At 40.5% G+C, this 12,786-nt stretch overlaps 2 protein-coding genes across 2 annotated transcripts; both read right to left on the reverse strand.

Moving 5' to 3' along the window:
* Positions 1–423, reverse strand: LOC139943415 (C-type lectin domain family 4 member A-like). Its single transcript, XM_071940225.1, has one exon. It carries the CDS (start codon positions 421–423, stop codon positions 1–3), a length of 423 nt encoding a protein of 140 aa, XP_071796326.1.
* A 4,353-nt stretch (positions 424–4,776) lies between these two features.
* On the reverse strand, positions 4,777–8,046 carry LOC139943416 (brevican core protein-like). The gene is made up of 2 exons (XM_071940226.1): positions 7,648–8,046; positions 4,777–5,214 (listed from the first exon to the last, which is right to left on the reverse strand). The coding sequence occupies exons 1-2, from the start codon at positions 8,044–8,046 to the stop codon at positions 4,777–4,779; spliced, it is 837 nt and encodes a 278-aa protein (XP_071796327.1).
* Positions 8,047–12,786: the final 4,740 nt, after the last annotated feature.

Here is a 12,786-nt window from a genome sequence, read left to right on the forward strand (position 1 = left end):
TTACACTTGAAGGAATGGTCTGGCGGCCATTTTGCAAACAGCCTTATTATCCCGCTGGCAATTCACGTCAAACCACTGGCGTTTCATTCCCCACATCGTAGAAAGGACTACACATTGTTCATTTACTTTGTTGTTAGGTTCAGTAGGATCCCAGTTTCTGTAGGTGATCTCTACGTCACCCTCTCTGCACTTCCATATCCCCTTCACCTCTTGATCATTACAGTCGATCCATACATTGCTATCGTCTGGTACCCAGTTCACGATTACATCGTTTTCTTGATCAGAGCTGGGTACCGCCAGTACACCACCCAGGTTTCTACACTCGTCTCTAGCATCTGACCAGGTAAATGCAGTTTCAGTGATCTTGTAGCATGAGTTTCCCCAGTAATGCCAAGACTCTGGACAGGATGAGTTGTCACTCATGAAAGTAAAACATTGCTGGTGTCGAGATGCACCCACTCCAAAACAACAGTTGTGTAGCAAGGCACTGACTAACAGGTACAACACAAAATATAACATCTTGACGCTGATTAGCACACAGTGCATGAAAGAAAAGTCTGAATTCGTGGTTGTAACAGTCCGGCCCCTTCAGTCCTGGTGGTCAAACTCAAGTGAGTGTTATCCGAGACGCGAAAAACCGATTATTTGATAATAAAGTTCAAAGTCCAAAGTCAAGGAATTGTGCAGAAACTCGCAGTGCTTACTCATCAGCCATTACTACGTCAGAATGATCTTTCTGGCGTCGCTCATCAGAAATATAAACGAGCAAAGTAAACCCGCCGAAATTTCTGTTTCTTCGACAACAGCGTAAGACTGCCAACCGGTTTGTGTCGTCCCACCAGCACAGAATGCAAGAGATGTTTTAGACAACGAAGGAAAGCAGTATCCATCCGCCTTTTTATGCCAACAATTAAAATCTAAACGTCAATACCAAGTCAAGTTCAGATCGATGTATATTAGTGTTTATTTCTGTCATTGTTGCCGCTGTTCTTAACAATTAAACGTGAAGGCTAAAACGTAGAGTTAAAGGCATTGGACACTATTGGTAATTACTCAAGACAATTGTTAGCAGAAAAAAAAATTGGTAAAGAGCAATGGGGAGTTTTTGATAGTATAAAACATTGTGAAAAATGGGTCCCTCTGAAGAAACATAATTTTTGAGAAAGAGGTAATGTCTCACTCATTATATTAAGAGACTTGAGGCCTGAAGCCTGAAAGCCTTTATTGGGCAGCTGAAATCACACAAATTGTGCAACAAGGATATTTTTACTTTCATTTTTCTCTTGCAACTTTGATGACCAATTGAGCCCAAATTTTCACAGATTTTTAAAATTATTTTGCATATGTTGGGATACTTCAAGTGAGAGAACTGGTCTTGAACCATTACCAAAGGTGTACAGTTCCTTTAATGTAGAGTAAATTAGTGAGAGATGTAACCTCTTTACAGTAATTTGCACGGACTAGTCAAGCATTGATTATTATTGCCGGTGAAACAATAGACAACATTGTTCTAGTGTAATCTTACCCACGAGTATTGATTATTCTTGCAAACATACGAAGTGCGGTGAAACAAAATGAACAATTATCCTTGTGTAATTTCGCCCACTCAGAATTGTATAACCTCGTGATTACATGCTCATATTCTGCGAAACAATATTATTACTACACGACAGAATGGGAGACTTTGGAACGCTAGGTGGCAGCAGACTTACCAGGTAAATTTCCATTGTGTACGTAGTTCTGAGCATGCGCACATTACCGAGAACAATGGACTTTACCTGGTAAGTCTGCTGCCACCAAGCGTCCCAAATGTCTACCATTGTCCCACGAGGCAACTTTTAAAGGCAGTTTGGAGGCAACCAGCTGCAGTGCATGCTACATGACCACTTCTGTAGCACACAAGTCATTTTTCGAACATCGTCAGACGAACCACAAGAATAATAGGCGAACATTCAAATGTGATTGTTATACCTCGGTAACAAACTGTGAAGTTTAATTGGTTGAGAACCAATCATGTGACGCGCAACAAAAACACATGTTACATGGCTCGACGGGCCGGGTAACATGAAAAGTGATGTACACCGGTGTACATCACCTTGATCGTTCCCAGCGTTGGTCGATTTCCAGCGCTGTGTACGAAACAACCGCGGGTTCGAGGGAATTGTTTCTTGTTCGTCTGCTTATTATACAGTGAATAGTCCGTCGTAATAATGTTTGAAGATGACAACAGAACTTCGAGAAGAGTAATAACAAGTATACGGCAAAAGACTAATAATAAGGGAATCAATGTGCGGTGAAGAGGTTTTCAACTAGTGGTTTAAACCCCCCGAGGCCTGGTTCTTGATAATTTTACCGTCCAAACACCCCCACGTGATGCCCTCTCGACCAATCAGAATGGATAGACTGTCTGGAGTATTTATGAATGCCCTTTTAATACGTTGATGAACTTTAATATTCAATTTGTTAAACGTGAAGAATTGGTCTTCCAACCAGTTTGCAAACAGCTCTGCAATCCCAGTTGCAACTTACATCTAGCCATTTTGTAATTCCTCGTCTATAATACATTCCACAATCTTCATCCTCTTTGTCGTTGGGTTCTCCAGGATACCAGTTTCTGTAAGCGACCTCTACGTTACCCTCTCTGCACTTCCATCTCCCCTCCACATCTAGATCGTTGCAGTCAATCCATGCCTTCTCATTCACTGGAATCAAGTTAGTGATAAAATCGCTTTCTTGACTTGAGCTCGGTACAGCTAAAATACCACCCAGGTTTCTACATTCATCTATAGCTTTGGACCAGGGAAAGTTGGACTCAGTGATCCTGTAGCATGAGTTTCCCCAGTAATGCCAAGACTCCGGACAGGATGAGTCGCCATCACTCATAAAAGTAGAACATTGCTGGTCTTGATACGCTACCACGCCAATACAACAGCTAGCTAGGAAGGCAGTGAACGATACGAAGGGCACAACATTCATATTGACGCTACGTGAGCAAGTTGTGTTGAAATCGTTCCTTTACATCAATAGTACGAGTGTACAGTGAGTTATACTACAATTGATTATAGTTGCCTTTTAAACCATGGCAGTGTAGGTGTCAATTTGAGTAGTTGAAGTTAACACACCAGAAGTGTTTTCCAGGGTGATGTTTCCGATAGCTACATCTTTTTTGTTTATGTTTATAGTTGCCAGTTTTGACGTCTACTTGTACATGAATGTCTAAAAATCTACAAAGAGTTGCTGTTAATTTGTAATAATTAGAGATCTACTGACAAAGAGTTGCGAAATGGTTTTCCCGTCGACGAGGAAACAGTTTGCCGTAGACGAACACACAGCGTCAGTTTACACGAAATGAGATAAGGAACAGCTCTCCAGAGAGACAAAGTCGAACCAATCGGTTGCATCGCAGACGAGTTGTGATATCTCCTATTTCTGTTTCGCAACGAAGCTCGATTCTGATCTCGCCTGGTAAAATGCGCACACTTTCATTGGCCGACACCAACACGACCTTTGCAATTCTAGAGCAGTGTCATACCAACTAACAATGTCGGTATGGGGTTTGTTAGTTTGACCTGAAAATACTAAATTGCTTACGGAGCGTGCTACATTGCTATCGAGCGATGCCACCCTCAACACAGGGGGAGGAAATTGGTAAGAGAGTGGAACAATTAAGTGTTAATATGCTACGGTCACTGATGGCACCATTGTTATCAGGTATAGTTGTGGACGCATAGAAATAGTCAATTGCTTCACACTTAAGAGAGTTAATTGCCTATGCCTGGGTAAGGTTTAAATTAATTTTCGGTACCACTCTAAAATCTATTGTTTCCAATTGAGACGTGGTGCAATATTAATTTTGATAATGAGGCCAAGGTTGCTCCAACACGTCTTTCTGTGACTATTAATAAAAGTCAATACCCAAGATACACCTGTATGGACAGTAAAGGGGGTAATCCTGTTTTAGCGCTAGGAGAAGTGGCAACGGCCTTTGGAAAAAAACAATTGTAGCCCACGCATTAAAGTGGCCTTCAGGCCTTGTGTGTCTGATGGCGACTTGCATAATTTTTTTTTTAAATCGTTTAAGTTGTGGTACCTCCTCGTTCTATTCAATAACGAGCCAACAATTAAACTGCAACAGCAAAACGTTAGTCGTGTTTGCTTTCGAATAAAAATAATACCCCAACTCATTTAGAGGTCGTCATTTCATGGTGTTACATCGCAAACTTTTCTATATCTTATTTCCACCATGCAAAGTTTCAAATCCTACTTAAAAATAATACCGGCACAGAGGAAAATGTTATCATTCGTGGGCATGCTGGGATAGGATGAAATAATAATAATGATGTCAGACACTTATTGGGCTCTCTTACTTAGGGTACCACAGCGCTTTACAAAAAACAGTACAATATGCAAATTTGTCCTAAGCAATCAACCATTGAACAAGACAGTTTTGAGATGTTTCTTGAAAACTTCAAGTGACTCGGCTGATGAGGGAGACGGTTCTAAAGGAGTTGGGCAGTGTTAAAATGCCCGATCCCCAGCACCGTTGGAACTGCCAAGAGTGTAGTGTCTAAACCAGAGCGAAGGCTGGGTCATCAGGTTGGTAAATCTTGATGAGACTGGTGAGATATGTATAGGAGCGGTTAGAGACATTTCAATGGTGAGGATTTTGAAAACAGTTCGCTGATGGATTGTGAGCCAATGGAGTTGATGGAGGAGTGATATGATGTCGCTGTATTAACAAAACTTGAAAATCACAAGGTTTACAAGGTTAAACTGTTACACTTGAAGGAATGGTCTGGCGGCCATTTTGCAAACAGCCATATTATGCCGCTGGCAACTCACGTCAAACCACTGGCGTTTCATTTCACACATCTTAGAAAGGACTACACATTGTTCATTTACTTTGTTGTCAGGTTGAGTAGGATCCCAGTTTCTATAGGTGATCTCTTCGTTACCCTCTCTGCACTTCCATATCCCCTTCACCTCTTGATCATTACAGTCGATCCATACATCGCTATCATCTGGTACCCAGTTCACGATTACATCGTTTTCTTGATCGGAGCTTGGTACACACAGAACACCACCCAGGTTTCTACACTCGTCTCTAGCTTCTGACCAACTAAATCTCGTCTCAGTGATCTTGTAGCATGAGTTTCCCCAGTAATGCCAAGACTCCGGACAGGATGAGTTGTCACTCATAAAAGTAAAACATTGCTGGTGTCGAGATGAAACCACTCCAAAACAACAGTTGTGTAGCAAGGCACTGACTAACAGGTACAACACAAAATATAACATCTTGACGCTGATGAGCACACAGTGCATGAAAGAAAAGTTTGAAATCGTGGTTGTAACAGTCCGGCCCCTTCAGTCCTGGTGTGGTCAAACTCAAGTGAGTGTTATCCGAGACTCGAAAAACCGATTGTTTGATAATAAAGTCGAAAGTCCAAAGTCATGGAATTGTGCAGAAACTCGCAGTGCTTATTCAGCAGCCATTAAGTCAGAATGATCTTTCTGGAGTCGCTCATCAGAAATAAAAACGAGCAAAGAAAACCTGCCGAAATTGTTGTTTTTTCGACAACAGCGTAAGACTGCCAACCGATTTGTGTCGCCCCACCAGCACAGAATGCAAAAGATGTTTTAGACAATGAAGGAAAGCAGTAAATGTCCGCCTTTTGATGCCAACAATTAAAATCTAAACGTCAATACCAAGGCAAGTTCAGATCGATGTATATTAATGTTTATTTCTGTCATTGTTGCCGCTGTTCTTAACAATTAAACGTGAAGGCTAAAACGTAGAGTTAAAGGCATTGGACACTATTGGTAATTACTCAAGACAATTGTAAGCATAAGAACAAACTTGGCAAATTTGGTAAAGAGCAATGGGGAGTTTTTGATAGTATTGTAAAACCTTGTGAAAAATTGCTCCCTCTTGAGAAAGAGGTAATTTCTCACTCATAATATTAAGAGACTTGAGGCCTGAAGCCTTTATTGGGCAGCTGAAATCACACAAATTGTGCAAAAAGGTTGCTTTTACTTTAATTTTTCTCTTGCAACTTTGATGACCAATTGAGCCCAAATTTGCACAGATTTTTAAAATTATTTTGCATATGTTGGGATACTTCAAGTGAGAGAACTGGTCTTGAACCATTACCAAAGGTGTACAGTTCCTTTAATGTAGAGTAAATTAGCGAGAGATGTAACCTCTTTACAGTAATTTGCAAGGACTAGTCAAGCATTGATTATTATTGCCGGTGAAACAATAGACAACATTGTTCTAGTGTAATCTTACCCACGAGTATTGATTATTCTTGCAAACATACGAAGTGCGGTGAAACAAAATGAACAATTATCCTTGTGTAATTTCGCCCACTCAGAATTGTATAACCTCGTGATTACATGCTCATATTCTGCGAAACAATATTATTACTACACGACAGAATGGGAGACTTTGGAACGCTAGGTGGCAGCAGACTTACCAGGTAAATTTCCATTGTGTAGGTAGTTCTGAGCATGCGCACATTACCGAGAACAATGGACTTTACCTGGTAAGTTTGCTGCCACCAAGCGTCCCAAAAGTCTCCCATTGTCCCACGAGGCAACTTTTACAGGCAGTTTGGAGGCAACCAGCTGCAGTGCATGCTACTTGACCACTTCTGTAGCACACAAGTATTTTTTTCGAACATCGTCAGACGACTCACAAGAATAATAGGCGAACATTCAAATGTGAATGATATAGAAAGGTTTGCGGTAACACCATGTAATGACTATCTCTAATGAGTTGGTGTGGTTCTGAAAAGAACCGTTGGTTTCAACTCGACGTTTCGATCAGTATGCTCTGATCGTCTTTCTCCAGAAGATTCTCCAGAACAACTTGCGTAGTTCTGAGCATGCGCACATTGTAGAGAACAATGGATTTTACCTGGTAGGTCTGCTGCCACCAAGCGTCACAAAAGTCCCCCATTGTGTTAGACTGGGCCCCTGTCTTTATCCGCAAGGATACACGAGCCTCGAAGAATGACGTCAGACGTCCAGGCTACCATTGTGTCTGCACTTTCATGTCCCCTCTACATACATATCATTACAGCGAAACTTTCATTACAGTCAACAATTCAGGCAGCATCACTCAGGTGCTAAAGAGATATTTTTGATTTCTCAACCGATCTGAATGGTTTTGGAGAGCTGTTAATATTATGTCCCTCCATATTAGTATAAATGATTCTTCTGACCTTGCTTATTTCTGCACTTTCGTGTCCCCTCCAGCTCCAGGTAAAGATCGTTACAGTCAAACCTTTTTTTACAGTGAACAATTCAGGCAGGCAGCAAATCACTCAGTTGTTATAGAAAGACAAATTTGACTTCTGAACCGATCTGAGAGATGGCAAAAGACTAATAATAAGGGAACCAATGTGCGGTAGAGAGGTTTTCAACTTGTGGTTTTAACCCGCCGAGGCCTGGTTCTTGATAATTTTACCGTCCAAACACCCCCACGTGATGCCCTCTCGACCAATCAGAATGGATAGACTGTCTGGAGTATTTATGAATGCCCTTTTAATACGTTGATGAACTTTGATATTCAATTTGTTAAACGTGAAGGATTGGTCTTCCAACCAGTTTGCAAACAGCTCTGCAATCTCAGTTGCAACTTACATCTAGCCATTTTGTAATTCCTCGTCTATAATACATTCCACAATCTTCATCCTCTTTGTCGTTGGGTTCTCCAGGATACCAGTTTCTGTAAGCGACCTCTACGTTACCCTCTCTACACTTCCATGGAATCAAGTTAGCGATAAAATCGCTTTCTTGACTTGAACTCGGTACAGCTAAAACACCACCCAGGTTTCTACACTCATCTCTAGCTTTGGACCAGGGAAAGTTGGACTCAGTGATCCTGTAGCATGAGTTTCCCCAGTAATGCCAAGCCTCCGGACAGGATGAATTGTCACTCACAAAAGTAGGGCATTCCGGATCTTGAGATGCAACCACTCCGAAACAAGAGCTACTTATTAGCAACGAAGTCGAAAATATGACGGACACTAAACACAACATGATGACACGAATGTTAACACTGTTTAGAATTGAAGCAGACTTGTTCTCTATGAGAGGGTTCGCAGGAAAAACATCCACATCGACTACCAAAATCTACAATAATGTGTGATTCTTTCGTGTTAAGTTTCCCTTACTGTACTGTCCTGGGTCTCTTGCGGTTAAGCGGACAATTTTTATTTTGAGAGTTTTCCCCCATCAAGGGAACAGTTTGACGTAGATGAACACGAAACGTCAGTTTACATGATCTCTCCACAATGTAGATCACGAGGTGCCTACATGCTGTCTACATGCGAGATCCATTCTCCTTTAAAAGCTATGAAGGAAAATATCCAGCTGGGTGACCAACATTCTAAAACAAGTTGTGCGTGGAGTCAAAATTCTCTGGCTGTTACTGGCAACTGTTTTCAAAATAGTTTTGATGCTCAAATGTGTAAATATTGGCGTAGGTGAACCCACAATGTGGCTCTACACGGTACGAATGATGTTCTTCTCAGAGAGACAAAGTCGACCCAAACGGTTGCATCGCAGACGAGTTGTGATATCTCCTATTACTGTTTCGCAACGAAGGTCGATTTTGATCTCGCCTGCTAAAATGCGCACACTTTGATTGGCTGACACCAACAAGGAATCATAAATAAACATGAAAACGGGTACCATTAGAGACAATTAAACTAAAATAAAACGGCATTGGATGTACTCAGTAACAATTACTATCGTCATCTGCTCGTGGTGTGAGAAAAAAATCCATTGTTCACACGCTTGAAAAAAGACTTTATTTAAGCATGGCTAGAGAAATTACAATTTCTTTTTGAAATTGCGCCTTTGCAATTTTACAGCTCACGCAAACACACCCACACAAGACAAGGGGGGGGGGGTCGATACCTATTTAGCTGCCAGTATTATGCATCAATACGTATGGCAGGAGTGTTTTTGTTGATAATATTAGTATGTCGCGGTAGTGGAGTCTTGTTCCGAGACGTCGTCCTGCTTATGCCAATACGTATAGCTTGGAGCGCTTCTTTAATTACTGTACATGAAAAACCTTGACTACGGTCGGATCAATAGAAAGACCTATTCTTCAACACTACCATTGCAGCCAACTGGTTCGCCAGGCTTAATAGTGATAATATTAGGTAGGCCTACCAAGCCCCATCAATAATTTGAATACATTCTTGTTTCAGCCCTAGGAGTAGGTGGCAATGTCCTCTAGAAAAAAATAATTGTAGCCCACACCTTGAAGTGGCCTTCAGGCCTTGCGTGTCAGGCGACTTGCATTAGACAAAAAACAAAAAAAAAACAAAAAAAAAACTTTCTGTACCGGGGGAAGAACTCAGTACAATCAATCCAAGAATTTATCACAGCAAGTGCAATGGGAGACTTTGGGACGCTAGGTGGCAGCAGACTTACCAGGTAAATTTCCATTGTTTACGTAGTTCTGAGCGTGCGCATATGACCGAGAACGATGGATTTTACCTGGTAAGTCTGCTGCCACCAAGCGTCCCAAAAGTCTCCCATTATTTTTATTCGACACATAATGAGGGGTTACAAAACTACACCTAACACTGTGGGGCATATGCAATGATTACCGTGCATTCGAAATTTTGATATAGGAACATGATAATCTTTTCTGATTTCTACCTGACATAATGGAAATAGCATTCTAAAAACTAACCGCCATTGCTTATTTTGATTGCAGCTATTAAAACAAGCATGTATTGAATACAAACATAACCCTTGTGAAAGACCTAACAAGTTTTCCGGGGTTTTTTTTGTTATAAGAAAGAGATAATTTATTTATTTTTTAAACGTTGATTATAAGATTGAGTACTGTCTGCCACAACACCATTACAGCAGCAATTCTATTAAACATGATGAATTATTTTCCTAAATATCTGTAAGTTGTACGACTATAGATCAAGATTAAAGGAACACGTTGCCTTGGATCGGTCGAGTTGGTCTTTGAAAAGCGTTTGTAACCGTTTGTTAATGCATAATGGTTGGTAGGATGTTTTAAAAGTAGAATACAATGATCCAAACAAATTTGCCTCGAAATTGCGTGGTTTTCCCTTTTGCTTTGCGAACTTCTACGGTCGGCCATTTATGGGAGTAACAAATTTGACTCCCATAAATGGCCGACCGTGTTAGTCGACGAGATAAAAGGAAAACCACGCAATTTCGAGGCATTATTTGTTTGGATCAATGTATTCTACTTTTAAAACATCTTTCCAACCGTATGCATTTTATAACAAACGGTTACGGCTTTTCAAAGACCAACTCGACCGATCCAAGGCAACGTGTTCCTTTAATGTTCACTGAACTAACACAAGACAAGATGTGTGATAAAAGCAACCACTATTGCACTAGTGTCTACTTAATTATTTTGGTAGGAGATAATCTAAGCGAAGTATCATAGCTATATTGAAATATTTGTAACTGTTTTGGCTCTAGTTAAAATGTCATGATGTCTCTGCTGTCTACTACACACCGTCCCAACAGAAATTTTAATGAGCATAGTTGAGCATGAGATTGTTTTCTTAAAATATCTGAGACTAATGTCTCCAACACTATAACCATAATTTGCAATACATTTTTACTTAATTGACACAAAGAAATGTAATGAAAGCAACAACTGTTGCACTAGTGTCTACTGTATTATTTTCTTTAACAATAAATGTGCCATTGCGCAGTTGCTAGTTAAAGGCGCCATTTGGTTTAAAGGTTTAAAGGTTTAAAGGTTTAAAGGTTTAAAGGTTTAAAGGTTTAAAGGTTTAAAGGTTTGAAGGTTTGAAGGCGCCATTTGGTTTAAAGGTTTAAGCGTCATTGCTAGTTAAAACTAGCTTCACCAAATATAACCCAGTGATTTATTTTGTTACGAAACGGACTAAGACAGTTTCGGGGGAAATTTCAGCTGTTTCGTAAAACATTTTCGAGTTTTTAATGTATTAGCTTTCACGTAAAAATTACTTATCTTGGTGTAATTCAGGGTACTATAAGTTTGTCACAGTGCACGTACGTACACAGCCGCCGATTTCACAAAACTCTTCCTAACTTAAGACTAATCTTAGGACTTAGGACGAGTCCCAACCCTGCACTGTAGCATAGAGACCTGAAGATTAATCCTAAGTTAGGAAGAGTTACTCGTCCTAACTCGAGATAAGACAAGTCCTAACTCTTTGTGAGAAAATTTGCAAGTTCCATTAATTCAATGAGCAGCTGTTTTTATAGGCAGTGGACACTATTGGTAGTTACTCAAAATAATTATTAGCGTAAAACCTTACTTGGTATTTAACGAGTAATGGGGAGCTGTTGATAGTATAAAACATTGTGAGAAACGGTTCGAAGTAACGTAGTTTTCGAGAAAGAAGTAATTTTCCACGAATTTGATTTCAAGACCTCAGAATTAGGTTGAGGTCTCGAAATCAAGCATCTGAAAGCACACAACTTCGTGTGACAAGGGTGTTTTTTCTTTCATTATTATCTCGCAACTTCGATGACCAATTGAGCTCAAATTTTCACAGGTTTGTTATTTCATGCATACGTTGAGATACACCAAGTGAGAAGCCTGATCTTTGACATCTACCAATAGCGTCCAGTGTCTTTAAGTCTTACAAATGTAATGGGAAAGGAAACATTTTAAATCGTCATTGGATTCAATTCGACGGGAGGAGATCGGGTGCATAATATAGCGCGCCACCAAGAGTCGATGACTGCCCAGTGCCCACAAAGCTAATTACATTTGCTTCACACTGAATTAAGTAACGATAAATTGTGTTCTATATGACTGGAAACTATAACAATCAAATACCGTCAACATTCAGGCACACAAATTTTGCCTCTTTTCAAATGTTTTTCCGGTAAAGTCTGTAATGATCTTTAATTTACTTTAATAGTGATCTGCTCACCACATACACGCCTTTCAAGAAACCTGTTTCAGTTACTGACAAAATGCTGTGAAGAGGTTTTCCGATCAAGGAAACAGTTTGCCGTTAGACGAACACACAACGTCAGTTTACACGCAATGAGATAAGGTGTAGCTTTCCGTAACGAATGATGTTCTTCTCAGAGAGACAAAGTCGACCCAAACGGTTGCATCGCAGGCGAGTTGTGATATCTCCTATTTCTGTTTCGCAACCAAGTGTGATCCTGATTTCTCCTGCTAAAATGTGCACACTTTGATTGGCTAACCTCAACAATGAATCATGAATATTAATGAACACCAACTGCCGTCTAACCAATCAGGCCCCATGCAGCCTAGAATGGGAGGGGCCTTCAACGGAAAGGGCCAACTCTCCGTGTCTTCGTATACTTAGAAACAATTAAAACTGACTGTCATCTGCTCGTGGTGTGAGAGAAATAGTTCAATTTTCAAACGGTTGAAAGATTTGACCGAAGCCACTGCACGTGCTTTATAACAGCATTGGTATCTGCTCGTGGTGTGATAATTAAATCAATTTACACACTCTTGAAATAATGCTGCAGCCCAGTTTCTGTAAGCGACCTTCACAATGCCCTCTCGTCGGCACTTCCCTATTCCCTCCCCCAGATCATTGCAGTCGATCTATATCATGCGGATGTTGCACTATAAACTTTCTTGCTTGGGGATTGGTACACCCAAGTCTCTACACTCGTCGCTAGCTAATTGAGACCAGAGAACTTTGGACTCCGTAAGCCTGTAGCAAGGGATTCTCCATTGATGCAAAGACTCTGAAATGTCATCTCGATTCCCCTGGAGGGATTGTT

Source organism: Asterias amurensis, chromosome 10, assembly GCF_032118995.1.
Source record: "Asterias amurensis chromosome 10, ASM3211899v1".
Taxonomy (NCBI): Eukaryota; Metazoa; Echinodermata; class Asteroidea; order Forcipulatida; family Asteriidae; genus Asterias; species Asterias amurensis.